Genomic DNA, 26,863 nt, shown 5'->3' on the forward strand with positions numbered 1-26,863 from the left:
GCCGGTGTAGACGAGCCCGCCCAGTGAGGACTGGGCGCTGGTCCAGCGGGGGGCAGCCTCCCCGACTGCTGTCCCAAGGGGACAATCAGAGGCAGTAACCCTGAGCCCCCCGAGTGGGACGGAGCTTCAGGATCAGAGAGCCAGGGCACCCGCTGCCACTCTGGAGCCCAAGGCACCTGAGCCCCTGGGTGGGGACTGCGGTGGCATCAGGGTGAGTGAGGGAAGGAAGGGCAGGAGGCGACACTGCGCCGCACTTGCTCATCTCCAAAACGGGCAGTGACAGGGCCCGCTGCTGGGCTTTGAGGCGGCAGCCAGGCTCATCCCCCGGGGCGGGGCACGGGGCGGGTACCTCGGGTAGCTGACGCCTGCCAGGCTGCTGCCGTTCACCTCCAGGATGCGGTCTCCCAGCGCCAGCCGCCCGTCGGCTGCGGCGGGGCTGCCCGGGAGCAGGGTCTGGATGTAGAGCCCAGGGGCGCCCAGGGGCGTGTGCTGCAGGAGAGGAGCAGCCTCAGGGCTCCGTGGGCCCTCGCCCGCGGGGCCCCAGCACCGGCACCTCCATACCTCCCCAGCCGGGCCCAGGGCGGCCACTCACCATCCCGTCAATGAGGCCCATGCCCAGCCCCGAGGGGCCACGCTCCAGCTCCACCACGAACATGTAGCAGAAGTCATCGGTGCTGGAGCTGTGGCTGGACGGGGCCGGAGGGGGCTCGTCCTCCGGGGCCGCACAGTCTCCTGTAGAACCAGAAAGTGCGGCGGGCGGGTGAGGGGCGGCCACTCAGGCCTCTGTCCAGACTCCCCCCAGGTCCAGGACCCACGTCCGGCTCAGCTGCTGCAGAGGACACTTGCTCCCAAAGGTCCAGGGGAGACCCGCTGGGGCCGTCTGGGGGACGGGGGCAGGCCAGCCGCCTGGTGCTGCCGCAGGACTCCACCCCTCAGGAGGCTGAGCGGGGGCTCTGCGCGTTCTCAGCCGCCTTCCTCCCCAGCCTCACACCCCTCAGCGGTGAGCCCCGTCTGCCCGCCCCGAGCTGGGCCCCTGCTGCTCCCCACCCGGATGTCCGGTCCTCCCCACGGGGCCAGCCGTGCTGTGCACCTGAGCGGTGTCCTGCCTCAGGCGCACCCGTCCCGGTGACCCTGCTCGCGGGGCACCCACCCAGCTCCGCTGCACACGGAGGACTCGCCAAGGCTGCCCCTCAGCGCCCTCGGCCCGGCCAGCAGCCCGGCCGGCACCCAGGGCTCCGCCTCCCCCGTCCTCCCGACCCTCGGGCCTCGCACCAGCTCGGGGGCTGAACGCACACCAGCAGTCGTCCGTTCCACCACACTGCCCGAGCGCCCTCTCCGGCCCCCCCACCCTAGGGCCCATCTTGTGCTCCAGGGTGACAGGCGCTCAGGGGCGACGCTGACAGCCCAGCCAAACATGCCGCCCGACTCCGCGGGGGAAGGACCCTGAGGGAACCGCCGGGGCGCAGGGCAGGCTGGTGGGCTCACCTTCCCGGGAGGCGCCCCGCGGGCCGCCGGGCCCCGTCCTCCGCCCTTCCGGGAGCGCCCTCCCGCAGGCACTGCTGCCTTCGGGCCAGTCGGGAGCCCCGGGGTCCAGGCCCAGCGGTGTGCCTGGGGGTGTGAGCAGGCACGACGGGTCCCCATGCGGGTCCACGGCCTGGAGGCCCCCACGGCTCGGGCAGCCGGGCGGCCTTCCTGGGACGCCCTGTGCCCAGGGACCCCCCACAGAAGAGAGAGGGTGCTCCAGGCCGGTCTCCTGGGCTCCCCCTGTGGGGTCCCTGGAAGCAAGGGGGCAGCTCTGGGCCTCAGGGTGGCCCTCGGGACTGGCATGGTGTAGGCCCTGGGGAGACGAGAGAGAATTCAGCCCCGAGCGGTGGACCTGAGAGGGAAACAGAGGGGCCCCCCGAGCCGCGGGCGCCCCGCTGCTGCGTCCCCGGCACCTGGAGGCCCTCAGGCCGGGTGGGCGCTCCACTGGGGCCGGGCTGGCTCCGCAGGCCGCACAGGAAGTGGCGGATGTAGAGGAGGTGCTGGTAGACACGGTCGTCCGGGCACTCTGTGTCCAGATCCACTTGGAAGCCCTCGCTCGGCAAGACAATGGGCGGGGGGTTTTCGTAGGACTCCAGGACCTCCTCTGGTGGGGGCAAGGGGCTGTGACCTCAGCCAGGAGGCGCTGCCTACAACCCGCCCGCCACCACCAGACCCCAGGGACCCGGGGGCGGGACCCAGGCCGGCCCAGCCCCAAGGGCCACCGGGATGACCCGAGCTCCGCCAGGGGGAACGTGCGCCCCACACCCTCCCAGACGCCCCCGGCCCAGCACGTGCCCACACTGGGGGTGCCCACAGCCACACTGACTGCACCCCACACTGTCACCCGTGGGGCACGGCCCACCTGCCTGCTGGCCTCCGCACTGGGAATGGTGCTCTGACCCCCAGACAGAGCCCTCCCCCCCCCCCGCCGCAGGCCTTCGACATGACCCAGTTCAAGGGGGGTACTGTCCAGAGTCCAAGCCCAGGTGATAAGGGGGAGATGGGGCGAAGCCCCTTCTGTCTGCACCCCCACCCTTCACTGTCCGTCTCTGTGTCACACACTGCTCACGACACGAGGGGCTCGGCTAACTCGTGAAGAGCACGTGCATGTATGTGCGTCTGTTCCCGTGTGCACGAGCGTGTGGGCACGGCAGGTGTGCCCAGAACCGCACTGTGTCGAGCTGCCCAGTGTGGACAGCCTGCCCCCTCCCTGGTGGCTGAGTGCTGGGCGAGGCCCCAAGGGGGAGCGGGGACCCGTTACCGAGCCCGGACCTCGGGGGCCAAGGGGAGCCCCAGCCCTGGGCCACCTTCCTCCTCGGGGGTCCTGCCCTGCCCCTACCCGAGGACTGGGGCGTCCAGGAGCCCACGGGCGATGCCCCAGCTCCCAGCGCCCCCACGGAGGGGCCTCACCTGACTTGAAGGCGGCAGGGCCGTCCTGGGCACCCGGCTCCCAGGCGCTCATGGGGCCCATGGCCGAGGCCAGCTGGTACTGAGTCAGCAGCCGGTGCAGCTGCGCGGGGCTCAGGGCGGGGAACGCGGCCCGCAGGCTCGCCCAGCTCATCTGCGACAAGAAGCACTCCTGGTCAAAGGGCGCGGAGCCCACCCCACGCAAGGGGGGCCGGCCTGCCTTCTGGGGAGCCCCCAGGGGCCAGGCGGAGAGTGAGGTCTGCAAGGGGACCAGCTCTGGCTGTGACGGGGACCAGGGAGGGCTCCTGGGAACGCTCAGACCGCCCCTGCCTTCTGTGAGGGAAGCTTCCGGGGGACCCGGGGGCCCAGGGTGGGAGAGCGCCCTCCAGCCACCAGGGCTCAGGACTCCAGGCGGGAGGCCCTGGTGGGGAACCTGGGTGGCAGCTATGTGTCCGCTCCTGAGAAGCGGGCTCCTCCCTGGGAGCCCGCGGGGGCATGTCGGTGCAGGTCTTGGCCCCTTCGCTCTGCCTCTCTGGCCTCCTGCTGCTAGGAAGCGGGTGTCACTGACTGCCCTTTACCTTCCTCCTCTCTCCCTTTTTTGCTTCACTTCCCTGCCAACATCAGAGGCCTGGGCGGGGTCACGGGGGTCCTGAGCTGTGGGGGGGGTCGGCCCCTTCTTCACCGCACCCAGCGAGGCCTCGGCTGCTTCTCCAGGGAGGGAGTCAACGGTCGCCCGACGGCCAGGCACCTCCTTCCCATCTCACGGGCTCTGCTTTCTGGGAAATTCCCCAACTTCAACTTCCAACTCTGCTACCGAACTTTGCATCTCTGATGTCGCAGTTTTAACTTCCAAGAATTCTTTCTGTTCTCCCATTTACAGCATCCGGTCATTATGTTACGGATACTCTGCCTCCTTTTTACGAGAATGTCGACGGTTTTTTAAACAAGCTTCTTCTCCCTAAACAGCCTGTCTCGAGGGTGGCAAACGACGGTGCTGGGCGGTGAGTGACAGCCCAGGGCAGGACTGTGGGTGGCAAGGAGAAAGTCCACGGGGCTGCCTGCTGCCCAGCAGGAAAGGGCCTGGCGGCCTCACCACACCCAGTGACGACCGTGTCAAGGCGCAAGTGACGGGGGCGGGCGGGCGAGCTGGCATCCTTGTCTCCGGCTGCTGTTGCAGCAAACGAGCTTGAACGTGGCGGCGAGAACAAGCCGTCTCACAGGTCTCGGGGTCAAACACCCACATGGTTCACACAGGGCTAGACGGAGGGTCGGGGGCTGTGTTCCCCGGAGGCTCCAGGGCAGGACCCACTCCGGCCGAGGGCTGCTCCTGAATCCCGGAGGCCGCTGCACGCCATGGCCCGTCTGCCGCCGCCTCCTCTCCTGTTTCTCTGACCCACTCTTCTGCCTCCTTTTTTCCTTTTATGGAAGTATAGTTGATTTACAGTGCTCTGTTAATTGCTGGTATAAAGTAATTTTATACATACAGAATCATCCAGCTGTGACTTTCAGACTCTCTTCCATCATGGTTTATTGCAGGGTACTCAGTGTGGCTCCTTGCGCTGCACGGAGAATCCCTGTTTCCGTTTCGTGTAGAGTCGTTTGCATCTGTTAATCCCAAATCCCACTTCATCTCGTCTTCCCTTTCCCCTCTGGTGACCATAAGTTAGCTTTCTACGTCTGCAAGCCTGCTTCTGCTTTGTAAGTTCCTTCCTTCACATCTTACTTTAGATCCTGCACACAGGTGGTATCGCGTGGCATCTGTGCTTCTCTTTCCGACTTGCCTAGTGTGATACTCTCCGGCTGTCCCCACGTTGCTGCAAATACCATTATTCCATCCTTCCGAATGGCTCAGTGGTACCCAGCTGTACACAGGGGCCGCGCCTCCTTTGCCCATTCCTGTCTGTGGACACGCGGGTTGCTCCCGTGTCTTGGAGATTGTAAACAGTGCTGCTGTGAGCACTGAGGTGCGTGCGTCTTTCTGAATTAAGAGTTCTCCAGCACCACAATTCAAAGTCATCAATTCTTCAACACTAAACCTCTATGGCCCAACTCTCATATTCATACATGACTACTAGAAAGACCGTAGGTTTGACTCTATGGACCTCCAGCTGGCAAAGTGATGTCTTTGCTTTTTAATATGCTGTCTAGGTTTGCCATAGCTTTTCTTCCTAAGAGCAAGCATCTTTTAATTTCGTGGCTGCAGTCACCATCCACAGTGCTTTTGGAGGCCAAGAAAATCTGCCACTATTTCCACTTTTTGCCCATCTATCTGCCATGAAGGGATGCCATAATCTTAGTTTTTTGAATGTTGAGTTTTAAGCCAAGTTTTTTACTCTCCTCTTTCACCTTCAAGAGGCTCTTTAGTTCTTCACTTTCTGCCATTAGAGTGGTATCATCTGTATATCTGAGGTTGTTGGTTATTTCTCCCAGCAATCTTAATTCCAGCTTGTGATTCAGCCAGCCTGGCATTTTGCATGATGTCTGCACACAAGCTAAATAAGCAGAGGGACGATATACAGCCTTAAAGCCCTCCAGTTAATTTCAAACCAGTCTGTTGTTCTATGTCCAGTTCTAACTGTTGCTTCTTGACCTGCTTACAGATTTCTCAGCAGGCAGGTCAGGTGGTCGGTATTCCCATCTCTTTCAGAATTTTCCGGTTTGTTGTGATCCACCCAGTCAAAGACTTTATTTAGCACAGTCAATGAAGCAGATGTTTTTCTGGAATTCCCTCACTTTTTCTATGATCCAACAGATATTGGCAACTCTGGTTCCTTTGCCTTTTCTAAACCTGGCTTGAACATCTGGAAGTTCTCAGGGCTGTTGAAGTCTAGCTTGAAGGATTTTTAACATTACGTTGCTACCATATGGATTAAGTGCTGAATCATATGGCAACTCTATTTTTAACTTTTGAGGATTCTCCACCCTGTTCTCCACAGTGGCTGCGCCAGCACAGGGGCTCCCTTTCCTCTACGCCCACGCCAGCTTTTCTTAGTTTTGGGCTTTTTAGCAACGGCCGTCCCGACAGGTGTGAGGTGATGCCACTCTGTAGTTCTGATTTGCATTTCGCTAATAATTAGCAACGTCGAGTATTTTTTCATGTGCCTTTTGGCCATCTGTATGTCTTTTTTGGAGAACTGTCTATTTAGGTCTTCTGCGTATTTTTGATGGGGCTATTTTTTGATACTGAGCTTTATGACTTGTTCGTAGATTTTGGAAATGAAGCCCTTGTCGGTCACATCGTTTACAAACATTTTCCCAGATTTAAGGACTCATGAGCTTAGATGGGGCTACCAGGTGACCAGGTGACCGGCGTGACCGCCCCACCACGGGGTCCCTCACCTCCACCTGCCAGCAGGGCCCCCGTGCCACTGCTGTAGGTCAGGGACGAGACACGGACGTGCTGGGCCGTCACCCTGCCTGCAGGGTAAAAGCTGGGGACCAGGGGCTGCAGCTGGAGGAGGGTGCGCAACGCACTCCAGGTTTCCTGCCTGGAGAATCCCCATGGACAGGAGCCTGGTGGGCTACGGTCCGTGGGGTCCCGAACAGTCGGACAGGCTTGAGGCGCGCTTCGCCTGCCCGCAGGGACTTCGAGCTGCTGAGCCCGGAGCAACCAACGCCCCCCAGCCCCTCTCACCTGGATGAGCTGGGCACTGGGCGTGGCCAGCAGGTTGAGAGTGCAGGAAAGCTTCCGGAAGAAGCGATCCCCCGCCTCTCCGAAGCCGGCGCTCCTGATCCACTCCAGGAGCTGCTGCAGGCGGGCGCAGGCCTGGACACCCCTGGGCCAGTGGAAGCAGCTCAAAGAGGGGCCTGGGGGAGAGATGGAGGGAGGGTGATGCGGAGCCCTCGCAGGGCATCCCCAAGGGAGACAAGCCCGGCAGCGCCCCAGGCCTCTGGACAGTCGGGAGACCTTCCATCACTTTCCCAGCTTCTCCACCTGCTTCCAGACCCCTGGGGGAGGCGGGAGGAGAACCCGTGGGCCGGCCCCACTCGCCCGGCCCCATGCCCCAGTGCTGCCTTGGCCAGAGATCCCGGCGGCCCTGAGCCTGGGCCAGGTTATGGAGGAGATCTGGGTGCCAGTGAGGCCGGGTCAAAGGTCACGCCAGTTCCCTGAGCCTGTTCCCTCCTCCCAGGGGCCTGGGGCAGAGTGGGGAAAGCAGGACCCAGGAAAGGCCAGAGGGCCCCCTGCACACGCTGCCGGGTGCCTGCCCGGGCCCCACGCAGCACGACGGCCTCCCCTGAGGACACGCGCGGCACCAGGGGTGCGCCCGCCCTCACCCTTGTCCAGCAGCTGATTGAGCAGCAGCGTGCCGGAGAAGAAGAAGAGGTAGGCCAGCACCTGCGCGGCGACCTCGGGGTGCACGTGCAGCCGCCGCAGCAGGTCCAGGGCGGCCTGGTACACGGCCACCACGCGGCGCAGCTCCTCGGGCAGCGGGGGCCCCGCGCTCCAGCTCTCCCGGCGCTCCGACTGGAACGGGGGGCACTCCAGCAGGGCCGGGAGGCACACGTACAGGGCCTGGGGGCCAGAGGAAAGCGCTGCCGGCAGAGGCCCCAGGCCCGCCCGGCCACACCACGTGTCAGCCCCACAGGAGCCGCAGGGGTGCGGAGGCTCAGGAGAGCTCCCGCAGAGGCGCAGACGGCACGGGCGGCGGAGGGCCGGCAAAGGGGCCGGGACGGGTGGGGCCGCTGTCTCCCAGAGCAGCGAAACAGAGGGCTCAGGCTACGGGAGGGACAGCGAGCGAGGGGACAGAGCGGCCGGGGCCGGAGGAACAGAGGGTGGGGCCGGGGGGCCTGAGGGTCGGGGGACAGAGGGCAGGGCCAGGGGGCTGGAGGGGCTGAGGCCAGGGATTTGGGGGCTGGAGGGGCCGGGGATGGGGGGATGGAGGACCGAGGGCGGGGGAACAGAGGGTGGGGCCGGGGGGACGGAGGGGCCAAGGCCGGGGCAGGAGGGCCGGTGCTCAGGCCCCAGGCACACGTGGTGCGGTACCTTGGAGACGTAGTAGACGCACTGCTGGAAGGCGTACAGGACAACCTCCTCCAGCACCGCCATGGCCTCCTCGCTGGCCGTGAGGGCGCAGGAGAACAGGGACTCCTTGGAGCCTGCGGGAGAGCGGCACTGTCACCGGGGCGGGGGGTGCGGGGGCGGGGACGCCGATGGGAACCTTCCGGAACCACCCGTGGCCTGAGTGTTCCGGCCAACGCCTCCTCTTGGGCTTGGAGAACGAGATAACCCAAAGCCACGGGGCGGCCCACCTCTCCCGGGCCCCAGCGTCCGGAGGAGCTGGCTGAGGGCCGGGACCCAAGCCCCAGGCCTCCCGCCCGTGGACGCTGAGCCACTGTCGGCACAGCAGGCGCCCGCGAACAGGTCGATTCAGGACTCAGTCAGGACCCAGCACCCGTGACGGCAGATCCGGCCCCCGTCACTTCTCATTGGGACCCGGGTCAGAGGGCATGGCCAACACTCCTCCGGAGGCCGTCATTCGGGACAGTGGTGACGTGTTCCAAGACGAGCCCGTGGGGCCCCTGTGCGCCGCTGGCCCCCAGCACCCCGGTCACCCCACAGGAGCTGCACTGCCCCAGCACGGGGCAGAGGCCCCGGGCCCTCGGCACCTCACGGCTCGGGTCCAGTGGGCAGCAGGCGGGTGGTGGGCAGGGCTTCCAGGCTGGGCAGTGGCCAGGGTGGGGGTTTGAGGGTTCCAGGCAACTCCCCCTGGGAGGGGCTCCGGTAGAGCCAAGAGCCAGACTGGCCATGGGGTCCCCCAAAGCAGAGGCCCCAAAGGGTGGGGCCACCTGAGGGGCCTTTCAGACGAGGGTGCACAGTGCCCGGTGCCCTGGGGGCAGAGAAGGCCAGACAGGACCCCACCCCAGTCTGCACGCTCAGCCCGTTTCTCTCTACGAGGACAGGAGGCCGCCCGCACGGCTGTCCTCCCGCTGTGCGCCCTGCACCGCCTTCTAATTAGCGCACAGCGTGAACCCACGTCTGGCAATCTCCTCTCAGGGCGGGAGGGGGCCCAGCAATCAACTTGAGCCCTAAGCTGGGCCCCCGGGAGTACAGGGCTGGGGCCGCCAGTCGAACAGAGAGCAAGCGGTGTGAGTCCATCAGAGACCCGCCCAGCAGACCACGCCATCAAGGGCTCGGGCCCCAAGAACCCACCAGACCAGGAAGCCAGAGGCCTGCAGGGCCCCCCAGGGCCCATCCCAGAGCCTGGCCTGCAAGGTCTTATTTGAGAGCCTCCCTGGGCTTGAAACGGAGAGGGCCAGGGAGGGTTCAGGGAGGGCCTGAAACGTCAATACTCTGGCTGCCTGACGCAAAGAGCTGCCTCACTGGAAAAGACCCCGATGCTGGGAGAGACTGAAGGCAGGAGAAGGGGACGACACAGGATGAGATGGCTGGATGGCATCGCCGGCTCTATGGACACGGGTTTGGGTGGACTCTGGGAGTTGGTGATGGACAGGGAGGCCTGCCGTGCTGCAGGCCATGGGGTCACAAAGAGTCGGACATGACTGAGTGACTGAACTGAACTGGGCTTCGGGGGAGAAGCCAGTGGGGCGATTTGAGGGCCCCAGGCCTGCGTCCTGCAGCCTCGGATGCCGCCCCTAGTCTGAGAAGGCGGACCTACACCCCTGCGTGGGCACCGGGGCTCTGGTGAGAGGACCTGATGGAGAGGCAGGGCTGAGGACAAGAGCACAACCCTGGGGCGGCCCCAGCAGATGCCCAGGAAGCCCCCGAAGCCCCTCTACCCACAGCGCAGGCTCTGCCGGGGCTTTCGACTAAGCCGACGCCCCCACGAGCCTGTCGGAGGGCCAGGAGCCCTGGCCGCCATCAACCGCGTCCTGAGCCCCTGGGCCCTGAGGACACCCCCCACATCTCAGATCTGAGGCAGAGCCTCCAAGCCTCACAGGAGAACTTTAAATGACTAACATAAACACCCCCAGAGGAGCTAATGTTTTATCTGCCCACATGAACAGGCTTTCTGGGTAAGAGCTTCAGGCAGAAAAGGGTGTTTGGGGAAGAAAAGCTCTCTCCAGCGCTCAGGACGTGACATCCTGCCCTAGCGCTCTTCCCACAGACGCTTCCTGCTGGAAGGCAGGCGGCCGGCACGTCCTCAACCTGCCCTCGGCGCCGGGCTGGTAGTGCTCCCCGCTTTCTGCAGCCCGGACGCCCCCAAGCCGTGTTTCCGGGGCTCAGGCCCTGCTGTGGCTGCCCCGGTCCCCAGGGTGGGCAGAGACTGGACCGCCTCTCCCAGCGTTAACTGGGCTACACATCTGGGCCTTGAACCAAAAATAACTCCCTCCTGAGAGCAGAGGGGGCGGAGTGCCCCCCCCAACCCCGCTGCCCCTATGAACGTCAGCCGGACTCGGGATCCCTCTGCAGGACACGATGTCCGAGATGATCGGACAGGAAGGGGTGCCGGTGGGACTCGCCCGTGAACACAGCGCCCAGAGTCTGGGGGTTGGGTGGGGTCAGGGAGCCCTCCCATACGGCCCCCCTCGGAGGCCCTTTTTCACTGAGCGTCTTCAGCACTTCACACGAGTTTCATCAATTCTCCGACGCACAGTTTTAAGTTTCAGTCTCCAAGTTTCCCATCACACGCTCGTCTCTCTCGCAGGTAGCACGCCTCTCTCTGAAACTCTGCCACGTGTAGGAGGGGCCGTGGCTGGCAGAGGGCAGTGCCCGGGGAGGGACGTGTGGCACGGCCCTGCCCCACAGCAGAGCCCAGTGGGGCTGCGTGGCGGGGGCCGGCACACAGCTCACCTGTGACGTCCAGCTCCTCCTCCAGGCTCTGCATGTAGAGCGGGCACCTCTGCTGGACGAAGTAGAGCAGCTCCACCGAGTTGGACATCCAGAAGAGGATGTGCTGCAGGTCGGGGGCCAGGCCGGCCAAGGAGAAGCTGGCCGCGGACGGCGGCTCGGGGCTGCCGGACAGACACCCAGGGTCACCGGGAGGCTGGGCCCCCCAGGGCCGCCACACCCCGCCAGCGCCCCGCGTCAGGCTGGGCAGTTAGACTGAGACCCCTAATGGCGAGAGACGCGTCGCCCACAAACCTCAGGGGAGGAGCGCCTGCGGCCCCAGAGCAAAGGCCTCTGGTGGATTCGCCGTCTTCACACCTTCTCTCAGAATTAGGTCACGTGGGGAGGGGGGCTGCGACTGATCAGACAAGCAGCAGGGGTCACCCCTGGTCTTAAGGAGCCAGAGAGGAGCCCCGTGTTCTAAGCTAATAGCGGAACTAACAGGAAACGATGACATAACTGCTCGGCGGTGGGCAGACAAGGTCGGCTAAGCGCGGCAGGACAGGGAAGACGGTGGGGAGTCAACGGGTCGGGAGGACGGGTCACAGGTGTCACTGGAAGATTTAACCATCAGGAAACACCACTGGCTGCAGGTTGCTGACACACGGCTCAGCTCGGGCAGAGCCACTCGTGTCCCCTGGGAGCCAGCGCAGGCGGGGCCCCCAGGCAGAGAGCAGGGTCCCATCACTCTCCTGGGGGCCGGTCCCCAGGCGGAGGGACCCAGCACCTCTCCCTTCCGCAGGGACACTGTCGACCATGGGGCCCCCTGCCTCCGCGGTCAGGCGGCTTCCATCCATCTCAGGCCCTTCCTTCCGCATCTCCAGAGCCGGGACCTGGGGTTTGGGTTGCCGGCGCTGTGACAGACGCTCCCGTGCTGTCCTCACCAGCCCCCGTGGCCCCTCGTGTGAACAGCAGCCCTGTGTCTCTGTCTGGCTCCTCCCCCGCGGCAAGCCCGGCTGGGAGACGTGTGTCCCAAGAGCATCCTACACTGGGTCCCTGACCACACCTGCCGAGGCTCCCACAGGCGAGCAGGGATCCGCGGACAAGCAAAGCAAGCCCCCTGGAGGTGCCCTGGGTCTGCCACGGGCGAGCGCAGCTACGCCTCTCCCTGGCGGGACTCCAGGGGCAAGGCAGGCGCGGCAGACATCGTGCAAAGACAGGGCGACCCCGGCCCTTCGTCCTGCCGGGGGGCTTCCAGGAACCCAGAGCAGCTCGCAGACTCTGGCTGTCGTGGTGACCGTCATGCTGGGGGTGCTGGGGGTCAGACCACAGGCCCGGCCAGGAAGCGTCAGGAGGGCTGGGTCCCCTCTGAGCAGCTGGCCTGGGCCCGGGGCGCCCTTTCCCACATCCACCTCTCCTTGTTCTTCCTGCTGATCTGGCTTCTCCCCCGTCCTCCTCGCTGGTCTGAGTCACGCACACGTCTGTGCGCAGGCATGGAGTGCCGTGTCGTGGCTGCTGCTCAGCTGCTCAGGGCTGTGTGCATGGACTGCAGCACAGCAGGCCTCCCTGTCCTTCACCTCTCCCGGACTTTGCTCAAACTCATGTCCGTCGAGTCGGTGATGCCATCCAACCATCTCCTCCTCTGTCGGCCCCTTCTCCTCCCGCCTTCAATCTTCCTCAGGTCTTTTCCAGTGAGTTGGCTCTTCACAGCAGGTGGCCAAAGTACTGGAGCTTCAGCTTCAGTCCTTCTAGTGAGTATTCAGGGTTGATCTCCTTCATGATTGACTGGTTTGATCCTGCAACCCAAGAGACTCTCAAGGGTCTTCAACACCACAGTTCGAAAGCATCAATTCTTTGATGCTCAGCCTTCTTTATGGTTCAACTCTCACATCCATACGTGACTACCGCAAAACCATAGCATTGACTACATAGACCTTTATGCCACTAAAAAGGATTAATCTGTTTGTGCAGCCAAAGCTGCTTCAGTCGTGCCCTACTCTGTGTGACCTTATGGACTGCAGCCCGCCAGGCTCCTCTGTCCATGGGATTCTCCAGGCAAGAGTACTGGAGTGGGTAGCCATGCCGTCCTCCAGGGGATCTTCCCGACCCAGGGATCGAACCCATGTCTCTTGTCTCCCGCACTGGCAGGCGGGTTCTTTACCACTAGAGCCACCTGGGAAGCCCATTAATCTGCTTGTCAGAACCCAATTCTGTTTTGTTTCCACATGTATGGCCTTTCTCAATCTCACCCAGAACGCAGTGGGACAGACGTGCCTCCACATAGGAACAATCCACCAGCTAAGCCACGGCCACCAGTGGGGCTCTGGTGTTGGGTCCTGGTGTGGTCGGCGCTGAGGTCTGTGCCCCTGGCCAGCCCGGGAGGCGCTCTGGGGCCCCAAGGAGGCGCTGCAGCCTGGCCCACCGTCCAGGAGGGCCTGAGTGGGGCCAGGGCCAGAAAGGCACCGGCCATGGAGCAGAGACCGACCAGTGGGGTCAGACCAACAGAGAGGAGACCGCTCACAGAATGAAAAGGCGACCGACAGATGGGCGAGAGAATTTACAAACCGTGTGCCCGCTGAATGGGATGGGTCACCAGTACACACAAGGAACCCGTACAGTTCAAAAGCAAAAACCCTAATAACCCGATTACAGACGAGCTAAAGGTGTGAACAGGTATGTCTCCAAGCAGACCGACAGCGGGAGCAGGAAAAGTCCTCAGCCTCCCTGACCACCAGGGAGACGCGGGTCAGACCACAGGGCGCAGCCACCTCACACCTGCCAGGTGTCCGCAGCGGGAAGACAAGAGACGGGACCTCTGGGGGCCCAGCGGTCATGAACCTGCCCTGCAGGGCAGGGGACACGGGTTCTACCCCCAGCCAGGGAACTAACCCCCACCTGCCGCAGAACCACTGAGCCTGCACACAACCAGGGCATCCGTGCGCCTCAGCCAAAGATCCCGCCAGATGCAACGAAGACCCCGCATGCAGCAACTGAGCCCTGATGCAGCCAAACACATAAATCAGTACTTTTTTTAAAAAGACCTGACCCAGTGGGTGTCACAGAGCACGTGGAGAAACCGAACTCTTGTGCACCGCTGGTGGGGATGCAAACTGGCACAGCCGCTGTGGGACACAGCACGGAGGTTCCTCAAAAAAATAAACCCGAGCTTCCTTATGGCCCAGCAATCCCACGTCCGGGCCAGCGCTGCTCGGATGCCCACAAGCCCCACGGGGATTCTGTTCATCTCAGCCCAGCGGGAGCCTCGCTGCTCAGCCCCCGGCTCCCAGCTCCATCCCTCTAGGCCCCAACAACGATGTAGGAAGGAGGGGGCAATGATGCTTCCTCCTGCTCCCCTTACAGGACCTACCGCAGGTGGGCAGTACCCCGCAAGCATGACAGCATGCACGTGCTTTATAAATGAACCCTCCTCACTCGACATCTTCACACGAACAGTTCAGGTCAGTCCCTCAGTCAGGTCTTTGCGACCCCATGAACTGTGGCACACCAGGCTTCCCTGTCCATCACCAACTCCCAGAGCGTGCTCAAACTCATGTCCATCGCGTCAGTGATGCCATCCAACCATCTCATCCTCTGCTGTCCCCTTCTCCTCCCGCCTTCAATCTTTTCCAGCATCTGGGTCTTTTCTAATGAGTCAGTTCTTCGAATCAAGTGGCCAAAATATTGGAGCTTCAGCCTCAGCATCAGTCCTTCCAGTGAACATTCAGGACCAATTTCCTTTAGGATGGACTGGTTGGATCTCCTTGCAGTCCAAGGGACTCTCAAGAGTCTTCTCCAACACCACTGTTCAAAAATATCGATTCTTCGGCTCTCAGCTTTCTTTGTAGTCCAACTCTCACATCCATACATGACCACTGGAAAAACCATAGCTTTGACTAAACAGACCTCTGTCAGCAAAGTGATGTCTCTGCCTTTTAATATGCTGTCTAGGTTGTCACGTGAATGGGGATGAGGCAAACCCCTGTGGACCGCAGTGTGACTTGTGGCCTCAGGAGCCCCACATCCCTGACGTGCGGTGACCACACGCAGCCTCTGCTGTCGCCACATGTCACGTTCCTCCAGGGGATGGGTGGCCGTGGCTTAGGCGCGTTTGTGAAGGCAGTTCCCTGCAGTGTCTTTACCACTAATGCCAAATGGTTTTCCCAACTCCTCCAGCATCAATTAAGAGTAGATACAGTGCTTCTGGTTGGAGAGCCAAGACCAACTGCCCCATCTAGACCCCAGAGGTGTCCGTTTCCCCGAAGAAGCCGGTTCACGTTAACACAGTCGTTACGGGAGCAAGTGAGGAGACAGCTTCCGAGAGGGTCGCGCCCACTCTGTCACACACTCCCCCGACACACAGTTCTGCAGGTGGTGACTGCAGACGTGGAGAGAGCCCCCCAGAAACAGACGCTTTAGGACGGACCGGCTGGACCTCCTTGCAGTCCAAGGGACTCTCAAGAGTCTTCAACACCACAGTTCATGGAAGCATAGAGCAGGCCCCAGTGGGGGTGGAGGGAGCTGGGTCTGAGCCCCTCAGGGAACCAGGGGCGGGGAGGGTACAATGACGGGGCCATACTTACAGGTGCGCCTGCTTCTCTGCCAGCTCTTTGGTTTTCTCCTACAATCAGAAATGGAGAAAGCAAGATGAGACAAACGGGCCAGGATGGCTGTGACAGTCAGACCACCACCGACTACAGCTCCACCCACGTGCACACACGGCCTCCCTGCTGGGGCGCCCTGAACCCGGTGACCTGCTCTGAGCCACACGGGAACCTGTCTTCCCATTTGGTCAAACCTCCCAGCACAGAAGGAACATTTCACATCCAGCTCTCTTACATAACAAGCAGCCAGGCAGAGAAGAGGAAAGACAGGTCAAACGTTTGACAAGTTTCAGAATAAGGATTCCAGCAACTCCCTGATGGTGAAGCTTCATAGTCACACTTTTAAAAGCTAGTCCCCAGAAACAACGAGCAGGTGCTTGTGGGTTTGAGTTTCTACAAATACAATTCAACGTGCCCACAGGGACTCAGGCCTAGCCAACGTTTTCTGTCCTTTTTAATCAAGAAATCATTCTTGGGGCTCTCCTGGCAGTCCAGTGGATAGGGCCCCTCACTTCCACGGCAGAGGGGCTCGTGTTCTGATCCCTGGTCTGGGAACTAAGATCCCACACGCCTTGGGGACGGCCACACATACATACGAATAAAAAAGGAAATCACTCCTGCTTTAGCCAAGGCGGCCCGGTGTGCCCTAACGGACTCCCGCTCAGGCTCTCTCAGTCGCTCCCGGCGCCTGAGCTGAGGAGACTCGTGAGCGCCGGGTGGCGGCAGGGTGGGGGACTGCTGATGCCCCCAGATGAACAAACAAGCAAAGGAGCCTCGGGGACTGGAGACAGACCCGTGTGAGGCTTCTCACCCCCGGGGAAGCAGCTCAGGATCACCCAGCCCGGGACCCGAGGAGAGGAGGTCCACCGCCTCCACAAGCCTGCTCCTCGCCCGCCCGGGGCCGGGGCCCAGGGCTGGTCCTATGAGCTTGGGGGGGAAGCCGAGGGTCACGCTCGGGCTCAGGAGACGCGGTTCTCTGCCCCGGTGCTCTCAGCTGTGACACAGGACACCCACGCTGTTGGGGTGCTGTGAGAATGAAATCCAGCAGCAGCAGATGACTACACCCAGTGTCTGACAGAGGGCAGACTCAGGAAAGGAGGGTCACTTGTGGGATTCGGGGCCTCTGAGCACCTGGCCCCTCCACCACACGGCCCGGCCCCACCACTGACCCAGACGGTCTCACGGATCAGCCGGGCTATCTTGAGCAGCAGCTGCCCAAAGGAGCCCGGCTCGAGGCGGGTGGCCGAGTGCTGGATGCAGAGGCAGAGGAGGAAGGCGGGGGTCAGCTTGTGGTCATCGCCATCCGGCTCGATCAGCGTCATGATCCGCTGCAGCAGCGTGTCCTCCACGTCGGGCTCGAACTCCAGCTGCAGCGGCCGCGGCCGGGGCAGGGTGGGCCGGGCGGGGGCAGGGGCGCCGTGGGCCCGGAGCAAGGCGCCGCACAGCCGGCAGCTCTGTGGCGCGGTCCGGAGGCGGGCCAGGGCCTGGGCGGGCAGCGGCTGGGCCTGCGCCGGGTCCTTGAACAGCAGCAGGTAGTAGAGGCCCAGGGACAGCAGGTCGCCGTGCCGCAGCACCACCGGGCGGGCCCCCACCTCCGCGAAGTTGACGGCAACGGGCGCCCCGGGCAGCGGCTCCAGCACCAGCTGGGCCCCCGCTGGGCCCTGGCCCGAGGGCTGGCGCCGGCGCAGGGTGCAATGCAGGGGCAGGATGTCAGGGGCCGAGAGGCTGATGCTGGGCTTGCTGGACGGGGTCCTCTGGCCCACCGTGTGCCGCTCCCGGTTGAGCACATACACCAGGCTGTCCTGAAACGCAGACGCCAGAGCTCAGGGACTGGCCGCCACGCCGGCAACTCCATCCCTGGCAGCTAAGCTGCCCGGGCCGCCCACCCTGGAGCGCGTCCTGACCTGCGGCCTGCCCCCAGCCTGCCCACCCTGGGCATCCACCCCGACTCCCAGACTCCAGGGGCGACTCCAATGGAGATGTGGGAGGCGGCCCTGCACACACTCGAGGTCATACCGACACGCGGGGGTGTCGGCCCACAGGAACCACTCCCTGGGACCCACCAACCCCCCCACCCCGGGGAGGCAGCAGGTCCCCCCCGAAGCCAGGCAGGCAGCGGCCTAAGCGACAGGTGGGTGGGGCCCAGGATCAGATGAGCCCCGGCTGGGGTCAGTCAGTGAGGAGCTGAGGGGCCCCTCCCGGCCCTGCTGCCTCCTACTGTAACCTGCACCAGAGAATGTTCTGGAAGCAGAGAACAGGGACGCCTCTACTCTCCTCCAGAGTCCAGGACCGACCAAGGCCACCACAGCCCCCGGCCCCAGCTAAGGCCAGCTGGGGGTGTGCACCTGAGAGCGCCCAGCCCCCTGACCCCCAGGTCCATCTGAAAGCCCTGCGCCCGCCCCCCCGGTCCGTCTGAGAGCCCTGCGCCTGCCCCCTCGACCCCCCAGGTCCATCTGAAAGCCCTGTGCCCACCCCCTGGTCCATCTGAGAGCCCCACACCCACCCCGCCGGTCCATCTGAGAGCCCTGCGCCCACCCTCCAGTCCATCTGAGAGCCTCCTGCCCCCCGACCCCCAGGTCCATCTGAGAGGCCCGCCCCCACCCCGGTCCATCTGAGAGCCCTGCGCCCACCCCACTGGTCCATCTGAGAGCCCCGCCAGTCCATCTGAGAGCCTCCTGCCTCCCAACCCCCAGGTCCATCTGAGAGCCCTGCACCTGCCCCCCACCCCGGTCCATCTGAGAGCCCTGCACCCGACCCCCTCGGTCCATCTGAGAGCCTCCTGCCCCCCGACCCCCCGGTCCATCTGAGAGCCCCCCCAGTCCATCTGAGAGCCCTGCGCCCACCCCACCAGTCCATCTGAGAGCCCCCCTGATCCATCTGAGAGCCTCCTGCCTCCCGACCCCCAGGTCCACCTGAGAGCCCTGCATCTGCCCCGCCCCCCCGCCTCAGGTCCATCTGAGAGCACTGAACCCGCCCCACCAGTCCATCTGAGAGCCCTGCGCCCGCCCCCCTGGTCCATCTGAGAGCCTCCTGCCCCCCGACCCCCCAGTCCATCTGAGAGCCCAGCCCCCTCAGTCCATCTGAGAGCCTCCTGCTCCCCAACCCCCAGGTCCATCTGAGAGACCCGCCCCCGCCCCCGGTCCATCTGAGAGCCCCCCACCCCAGTGAGGGGCTCACGTGCTGCTGGCTGTAGCCCTGCAGGAGCAGCAGGTGGGGTGACTCGTAGAGGGAACAGCGCATGGTGTCCCGGCCAGGCTCCTCAGGGTCCCGGGTGGAAGCCGAGCTCAGGCTGGTCTCGCTGACTGTACGGCGCAGCCTCGGTGGAGGAGGGCTCCGGGTGCCCCCTGCGGCCGAGGCCGGGGTTCCCTTGGCACGGCTCCGCTGCAGCCTCCGGGCTTGGGCGTTTATCCCTGTAAAGCAGCGGTGTCGGGTGAGCAGGGCCCGGGCTCCAGTTCCGGGCTCAGGCCACAGGAGCCACTCCTCATGCTGGTCACTGCTCCGTTCAGCGGGCCTGCAAGGAGCCGCAGGACTCTGCCCACTGACCACTTCCTGGAAGGCTGGGCACCTTGGAGGCTCCCCCAAGAGCCAGGCAGCCCAGCCGTCTTGAACCCCAAACACCCCCCAGGAGCCTGGCGGCACACTGCAGTCAACCCCCTGAGGGATGCCAAGCCCACCTCCGAGCCCAGCCCATCCACCCGTCCCACCCTGGCACCCCGTGTGAGCGTGTGTGCGCTGGTTAGATGAGAACCGCTCATCCACCCCACGTTCCACAAGGAGGAAGCCGCCAACTCGCCACGGCACCCCAGCCCACCGCCCGGAGTACAGCCGTGCCTTCCCAGGCCGCCTCCAGCACGGCAGGTCAGAGATGTGCTGTGCCCGCTTGTGCACACACCAACACACCCCAGGAAAGCCTTGAACAGACCTCTACGGGTGGGAAGCGCTCTTTCACACTAAAGCCACACGAAAGCTGAGAAGCCACCCAGAACTGGTCTTCCGTCACAGCCGCGTCCCCGGCTGGCCAGGGCTTCTGCTCTGAGCCCTCCGAGAGCCCTCTGCAGCCGCTGTCTGCAGCGTCCTGCCCACGACCACTCCAAACAGAAGCAGACACTGCCGGGGGGAAGGGAGGGGGTAAGCGGGGGGCCAAGGGCGTGGCCTTACCAGGAGCAGGCAGCCAAGCGGGAGGGAGATGGACCTGCTTCCAGCAGGAGAGGGAAGTCGGCTCCTCTGCAGCCCACAGGGGGCCGGGGCTGCGGGAGGGAGGCTGCTCCGCTCAGCCCGCTCAGCTCAGCTGCAGTGTGAGTGTCTGCCGGGACTGCCGCTGCCGCAGAGCCGGGCCAGAGAGCCAGGGGAGGGGCACGGTGGGGGCAGGAGCCAGGCATGGAGGAGGCAGCCCCCTCAGCCCTGTGTCCCGGCTGGGGCATCGCTGCCCAAGCCCCGGGCCCCCCTCCCTCCATAGAGGACGCGCCCAGAACTGCCTTCCAGAAGCCTGGGCTCCCAGACAGCAACAGAGCCCAGAGGGTCGCCGTTCCCTCTCAGATGAGGACGAGGCCTGGGCACCTGGGGCCAGGTCCCCTGGGATGCAGGAGACAGGTGTGGGTGCCAGCTCCCAGCCACCCGGACCCTCAGCTGGGGTCCCGCCCCCGCAGATGACCCCTCTCAGGCCACAGCAGGGCCTCTCACCCGCCCGCGTTCAGAATGGCCTGGAGTGTGGAACAGCACCACCCTCCCAGGGCTCCTCCGAGGGCCCCCGAGGGGGAGGGCCAGGGCTGTCGGGGGGGAGGCAGGGGCAGCTAGAGGCCAGGGCCGCTGGACCGCCGACACAGCACGGCCAGCGCGCAGAGCCGACACGAACGCTGCACACCCCGTGGGGGCACAGCCAGGACGACCCTCGCGTGCAGACACCAAGCAAGGACAGGCACTGGGCCCCTGTGAGCTCCACGGGGACCGTTCACCCGGCAGGACGGAGCCACTGCCACTGCCCAGGGGAGGCGGGCCCCAGGCTGCACCGGCGGTGGGCAGAAAGGCCCGAAGAGGGGCGGCGCGAGGGTGGGAGACCCTGTCCCCACGGCAGCCGCACGGGAAGCGCCCTGCACGTCCCCGGAGCTGGATCCATGTGCACGCAAAGCTGCTTGCAAAAGCAGACAGAGAGGCACACAGCAGGTTCTAGAACTAGCCAGCTCATAGGTCGGGGGATGGAGCCCGGGGGCCTACCAGGACATGCGGAACATCACACGTGCACACACAAGGACACGCTTCATAGGGAGCTGTGTGTGCCGTCTACTCACTCAGAAAAACTAAACAACATTTTTTAAATGTACAGGTCGACTCTGGAAGGGAGGTACCCAGTACATTATTGTCTATCCTTTATATTTGAAAACTTTCTTAAAGTAAAAATCATGAACACCACGCGGTCCCCTCCCGTGTGAGGACTCTGCAGCTGCCCCGAGGTAGGGGGATCACCGGGCAGGCACTCGCTCCGAGGAGGTCGTGGCTTCCGGGGCTGATGCTCGCGTCCCAGTGCCGCACAAAACCAGGGCAGCTCTGCCTGGGTGAGCAGACCCTCCTCGCTGAGCATGGGACAGGGACGCGTCCCCGTAAGCGGGAGGCAGGATGCGGGGACAGCATTGCTCCTGGACGGGGTGTCTCTGAAGGGGAAGGGGGCCGCGCCTGTGGGAGGGGTCCCTGACAGACAGAGGGGCGGCGTGTCCTCCAAGCACGAGGCTTGCGGCTCAGGGAAGGAGCGGGCTCTCCTCTCACAGCAGCACTGCAGGGCGGGACCCAAGTCTCCCATCGGACGCTCCGGGGCAGGCCGCACGGGCCGGGGGGGACACCCCACCACACGGAGGTTCCTGTGCTGGCCCAGGCATCCCCGTCCTCTCTGCCAGGAGAGAGCAGAGGACCCTGGACATGGGGGAGGGGACGTCTGCTGGAAGCAGCTGTCGTCAAGGCTTCAGAGCAGCCCTGGAAAGAACAACAAGGCTCTTCCTGCCTGTCAGGACATTCCGGACAGCAAACAGGCTGCAGGTCTGACCCCAGGCCCGTGTGGGCGTCTCTCCCAGGAGCCGGAGGGTCTGAAACAAGGCACGCAGCTCGGAGAAGCCTCTGTGGTCACCCCCACCACCGGGCTGGGGCAGGACTCGGAATGACTGTGACAGGGGCTGACGAGGCCAACGAGCCTGTGCGGGTGAGCTCTGCTCAAACAGGGCTGACTGAGCCGACCTCAGGGCCCTAACAACAGCTGGGGATGTGCTGCTAAAACAGACGGCCATGGCCGTGGCGAAGTCCCAAGTCAGACCTGCCTTCAACACGCCCTCTGGACTGGAATGCTGTTTCCAGGTCAGCAAAGGCTGCGTGATGAAGCTCCATGGCAACCAAGCAACCCATGAGCTTAACCTGAAACTTTTTTTATACCTGAAACGTGTAACAACAGAGACCTCAGGATCGTCCAGAGAGCGCCTGCCTCCTACACGGCTGGCCTTATTCCACGCACTTTGCATGTAATTCCGTTTCGCTCTCGTGTTATAATAAACTCTACAAAGGGACTGCAGTGAGATAAGAATATGCCACCTGGCTTTCCGGGCTCGCTCTTCCCACGGGCAAACACAGTTCTGAACAAAAGTGGATGTGCAGGCCCACCTCCCCACGAGGAGCACACCGGCAGGCCCACCGGCCACGTCGTTCACGCCGCATGGGGTCCTAACCAGTACAGTCACGTCGAAACATACACGGGCGGCGGGAGGGCCGGAAAGGGGAAGCTGTAGTTACTTTACAGACGATGTGACTGTGTACAGAGAAACGCAAAGCAATGTATGGGCAAACCATTAGAAGTGAGAAATGGACTCAGCAAGGGGACGAGACACCGGAAGTAAAGAGACGCAACACTGTTTTTAAACACTAGAAACAAAGTGAAAGGGCCATGTCCTTATAAATGACACCATTTACAACGGCGTCAGGAAGTATGAAAAGACGAAGGAATAAACCTTCAGAAGCCTCGCAAGACCGTCACTGAAAACCACGAAGTGCTGTTGACAGAAACGAAAGAAACCGAAGCGAAGAAACACCACGTGCAGGAGAGGAAAGGGAACAGCCAGCGCCCCGCACGCTGCCGGGCGGCGGGGGCCAACCAGCAAGCAGCTGGAAGCCACTGTGGGGCCGCGTCTCCACCACTGACCGTCGACGCCACTCCGAGGTGGACGGGACAGGGACACGCACAGCAGAACCACTGCAAACGGGCCCAAGCCGGAGACTTTACTCATCTCCACCAGCAGCAGGATGACCAAGTGAACTGTGCTACAACACACCGAAATGATAAAAGAGAAGGCCATCTGACGTGGGCAGGCACTAAACACCACTGGAATGCACTGGAAGTGTTAACTTTGCTATGTCAATTTTATTTCCATTTTTTAAATCAGGCTTTAAAGACCCTCATTGAAAGGCAAGACCAGAAAGCTCTCCAAAGAGAATGAGGGGAATATCTTTATGACCCCAGAGACAAGGAAGGATTTCTTACACAAAACTGAACCAGAGAAACACTGACCATAAAGGAGAGAATGAACAAATCCAACCACGTTAACAGTTTTACTCATCAAAAGACGCTGTAAGTAGAATTTAGAACACTGACTCACAGACCTGGAGGAAATAATTACAACACGTATCGCTGATAAAGACTAGAAACTAGAATAAAGGACGCCCACAAATCAACACAGGGCTTCCCTGATGGTCAGTTGGCAAAGAATCCGCCTGCAACGCAGGAGACCCTGGTTCGATTCCTGGGTCGGGAAAAAATCCGCCAGTAATGTAGGAGCCCTGGGTTCAATCCCTGGGTTGTGAAGATCCCCTGGAGAAGGGAACAGCTACCCAACTCCAGTATTCTGGCCTGGAGAGTTCCAGGGACAGCGCAGTCCATGGGGTCGTGAAGAGTCAGACATAACAACCAACTCCCACTTTTCACATTTCACAAATCAATACGGAAAAGATCAGACAAGAGAAAACGCAGAAGAGCAGACCACACACTTGAGGCTGCCAGTGGAGTGGTGAACCGGAAGCTGGCCTCACCAGGTAGAGCGAAAATACGCACACTCAGCGTCCAGCCAGTCCCAGCCAGGCGCGCACCGCAGAGGGGCCGCACATGTGGGGACCAGGATGCTCGCAGCAGCGTGGCTCCCAGATTCGTTCGCGGGGGGACAGGCCATGGCCGGGAGCAGCATGACGGACGAGACCTAAATCCACCCGCACAACTCAAAACAAGGGAAGCCACACTGTCGCGGGCAGAACACACAGGCGACGACGCTGCGAGGAACCCGAGAAGGCGGCCTCACAAAACCACGACGGCGGCTCCTTCCGAGGGGCAGGGAGAGGGTGGCGCTCAGGGCGGCCCCGGGGACAGCAAGCCGCGCCCACGTGCCCGCCTCAGCCTCGGGACTGACCTACGGGCCCACGCAGGGTGCCTCCAACAGCCCCATCCCAGCCAAAGCCTCAGGGCCTGCCGCCGCACCCGCCCAGGGGGAGGGCACCCCCCACCAACCAAAGCCTCAGGGCCTGCCGCCGCACCCGCCCAGGGGGAGGGCACCCCCCACCACCCAAAGCCTCAGGGCCTGCCGCCGCACCTGCCCAGGGGGAGGGCACCCCCCACCAGCCAAAGCCTCAGGGCCTGCCGCCGCACCCGCCAAGGGGGAGGGCACCCCCCACCAGCCAAAGCCTCAGGGCCTGCCGCCGCACCCGCCCAGGGGGAGGGCACCCAGGGGACACGGCGGGCACCAGAGCCCCACGTCCATCCCACCGAGGGCCCTGTCCCCTGCAAGCGGCCACAGGCTGCAGTAACCCAAGTTCCAACCAGCATCGAGGACGCGTCCTACACCAGCCACTCTGGCAGTCAGATGCTGCCAGCCCTGCAGTTCCATCTCTCCTCAGCCCCGTCCCCAGCACGAATCCTCGCCCGCCACCCAAAGAGCTGACAGATGTCTGCCTTCCCGCCAGCGGCCCAGGGGTTCAAGTCCCGGGCAAGATGCAGATGTCCTGCGCCTCCCCGCCTCCTCTCCAGGGCTGGGCGGAGAGCCAAGGACACCTCCAGGGGCCGCGGCCCCGCCCCCTCCTGCCACACTCCAGCTGGACGACTTATTTCTGAAGCTGGGTCATGGGTGCACAAACAGGTCACTATGTTACCCCGGATCTAGTCCTCTGCTGAGAGCATTTCAAAATAAAGATGAGGAAAGCGACAAGAGGCGGGTACAGAGTATCAAGCACAGATGGCCTGCGTACAGTGTAAAACCCACTCCATCTCACAAATACTAAAGGAAACACAAACCAGCATCATGCGTGCGTCCCCTGTCTAGTCGGCAGAGACTCTTTAAGGACAGAGCCATGTAAGAGAGAAGGTGAGGCGAGACAGCACGTGCAGACACTGCCCGTGGGGGCGTCACCTGGCGCCGGTCCTCACCAAGGTCAAAACCAGCCAGGGCCTGGTGCCAACCACGTCCTGTTAGGCACGCACAGGCCTGCAGTTAGAAACGCCTCCAGCTCTCCATGACGAATCCCACCTTTAAGTTCCTATCCTCCAGAAACAATCAAAAAGGAATCAAAGATGCTTACATAAGCGTTACAGAGAAAAGTGGGAAATATTCTGAAGCTTCACCAAGGACGCAGTCACACAGCCCACGCTCCACTAAGCACTAAATACGATGTTCACAATGTAAGTACACGGAGTTAAAAAAAAAAGGTAAAGAGCTCTGTACACAGGTTGATTCGAATTACATAAGAAAATAAACTTGATAGTAAGAAAAGAAGGAAAGGCACCAAAATGCTAAAAGCAATTCTCTTTTGGAGGTAATTTCACAGATGATTTTTACTCTCTGTATACTTTTTATTTTCCAAATTTTCAACAATAAAAACGTTTTAAAGTACCGAGGAGGGGCTACCCTGGTGGCTCAGTGGTAAAGAATCCGCCTGCCAGTGCAGGAGACACGGGTTCGAACCCTGGTCCGGGAAGATCCCACCTGCCGCGGAGCAGCTCAGCCCAAGCACCACGACACTGAGCCTGCGCTCTGAGCCTGGGAGCCGCAACTAGGGAAAAGCCCGAACAGCGATGAAAAACAGATTAATCAAATTTTAAAACTTTTTTTTTTAAAAAAAAAGAACATCCTTAAAGTACCAAGGAATATTATCTCCGTGGTAAAACCTAGACCTTCTCCTACTAATTAGGGCCTTAATCAGAAAGAGCAACGTCTGCAGGAGGGCTAATAACCTAATTAAGATAATGGGTAACTGAGCAGATCAAATGCTTTGGCCACTCGTCAGCCCATCACAGATGGAGACGGGCCTCCCAGAGCCGTACCAGAGAAAGATCGGCGTGGCAGAGGCCGGATTTTTCTTTAGCTGAAACCGAAGGCCCCATTGGATTCCCCGGAGATTCCTCGAGCCCTCCCTGGAGGGGACCCTGGTAAACACAGCACCCGCCCAGCCGTGCGCCAGGCCTCGACGACCCACGGGAGGGGCTCGTCCACTGGTGGTGCTCAGCTGGGGACGTGCCCTCCTGGCCGAGCTCAGCACCGGCTCTGCGGCTCCACAGGGAGAGGCCTCCCTACCCCGGAGGCCACGCCTCCAGATGCCCACACAGCTGCCCACGTGCACGCAGGCCGGAAAACAGGCAGGGAAACCACTGTGAAAATCGAGCGAGCAGACAAAACAGAGAAGCTAGAAGAGAGCAGATCACGGGAAGACGGCGGCCCAGGAGGCACCGAGCCCGGGTAAGGGCACGCCCGGCAGGGGCAATCCGAGGACTGGGGTAGTCCTTCAGAGGACGTGGGTTTTTAGGGTGAAATGCCCATTAAAAGTCACTAAACACAGTAGAGATCAAAAATGCATAAAGGGCCAAAATACGCAAAGAGAAAATTTTAATAACCTTCATAAAATAAGAGAACATGGACTTTATAAACAAATACGATAACTGATCCTGGAGTAGGCAGTGGCAACCCTCTCCAGTATTCTCACCTGGAAAACCGCATGGACAGAGGAGCCTGGTGGGCTGAGTGCATGGGGTTGCGGAGAGGGGCACCGCTGAGTGACCGACACATGGCGCGGGATGGCTGACACAGCATCGTTTCTACATTAAAACAAATCTGACACAAAGGGTGCAGACACGCTGAGGCTGCGGCACGAGGCTGGGGAGACGCTGTGTTTCCAGGGGAGAAGGCGGGGGTTAAGTCCAAAGGCGCAGGAATCACATGTCAGAGCGTCTCCCAGAGGGGGAGTTAGAAGACGAGGAACAGAGGCCTCCGAAATGCTAGGAAAGAAAGTATTTTCATCTAGAACTCTATACCCAGCTACACTGTCAATCAAGCATTAAGGCAGAATAAAGATCTTTTAAGCAACTTCACTTCCCATGGACACTCTCAGGAGGCCACTGGAGAAGCCAGTCCACCAAAGCCAGGCGTAAACCTAGAACCAGGAAGAAGGGGACGGGAGGTGGGGCGGGGGTGGGGGAGAGGGGCGGCTGGGAGCGGGCTGGAGAAAGTACCGAGGAAAAAGGGCAAACAAATAACGATGACAGCAGTTAATTTCAAAGAAAATAGAAGCTGGACAAGAAGAGAAGATCCTCAGCTGTAAA

General features: G+C 62.1%; 1 protein-coding gene across 1 annotated transcript in view; it reads right to left on the reverse strand.

Annotated features, from left to right (window-relative positions):
• Positions 1–26,863, reverse strand: part of RADIL (Rap associating with DIL domain) — a 51,252-nt gene that overhangs the window by 349 nt on the left and 24,040 nt on the right. Inside the window, exons 2-13 of the mRNA XM_086373752.1 lie at positions 18,439–18,671; positions 16,431–17,063; positions 15,241–15,278; positions 10,685–10,845; positions 7,916–8,028; positions 7,207–7,444; positions 6,566–6,738; positions 2,935–3,085; positions 1,938–2,128; positions 1,486–1,837; positions 593–732; positions 350–489 (exon numbers count right to left, since the gene is read on the reverse strand). Of these exons, the coding sequence (XP_086229878.1) occupies positions 350–489; positions 593–732; positions 1,486–1,837; positions 1,938–2,128; positions 2,935–3,085; positions 6,566–6,738; positions 7,207–7,444; positions 7,916–8,028; positions 10,685–10,845; positions 15,241–15,278; positions 16,431–17,063; positions 18,439–18,671 (2,563 nt within the window). The remainder of the gene's footprint in view (positions 1–349; positions 490–592; positions 733–1,485; positions 1,838–1,937; positions 2,129–2,934; positions 3,086–6,565; positions 6,739–7,206; positions 7,445–7,915; positions 8,029–10,684; positions 10,846–15,240; positions 15,279–16,430; positions 17,064–18,438; positions 18,672–26,863) is intronic.

Source organism: Bos grunniens, chromosome 25 (genome assembly GCF_055505025.1).
Source record: "Bos grunniens cultivar Pamir isolate PY7600 chromosome 25, Bosgru_T2T1.0, whole genome shotgun sequence".
Classification (NCBI taxonomy): Eukaryota; Metazoa; Chordata; class Mammalia; order Artiodactyla; family Bovidae; genus Bos; species Bos grunniens.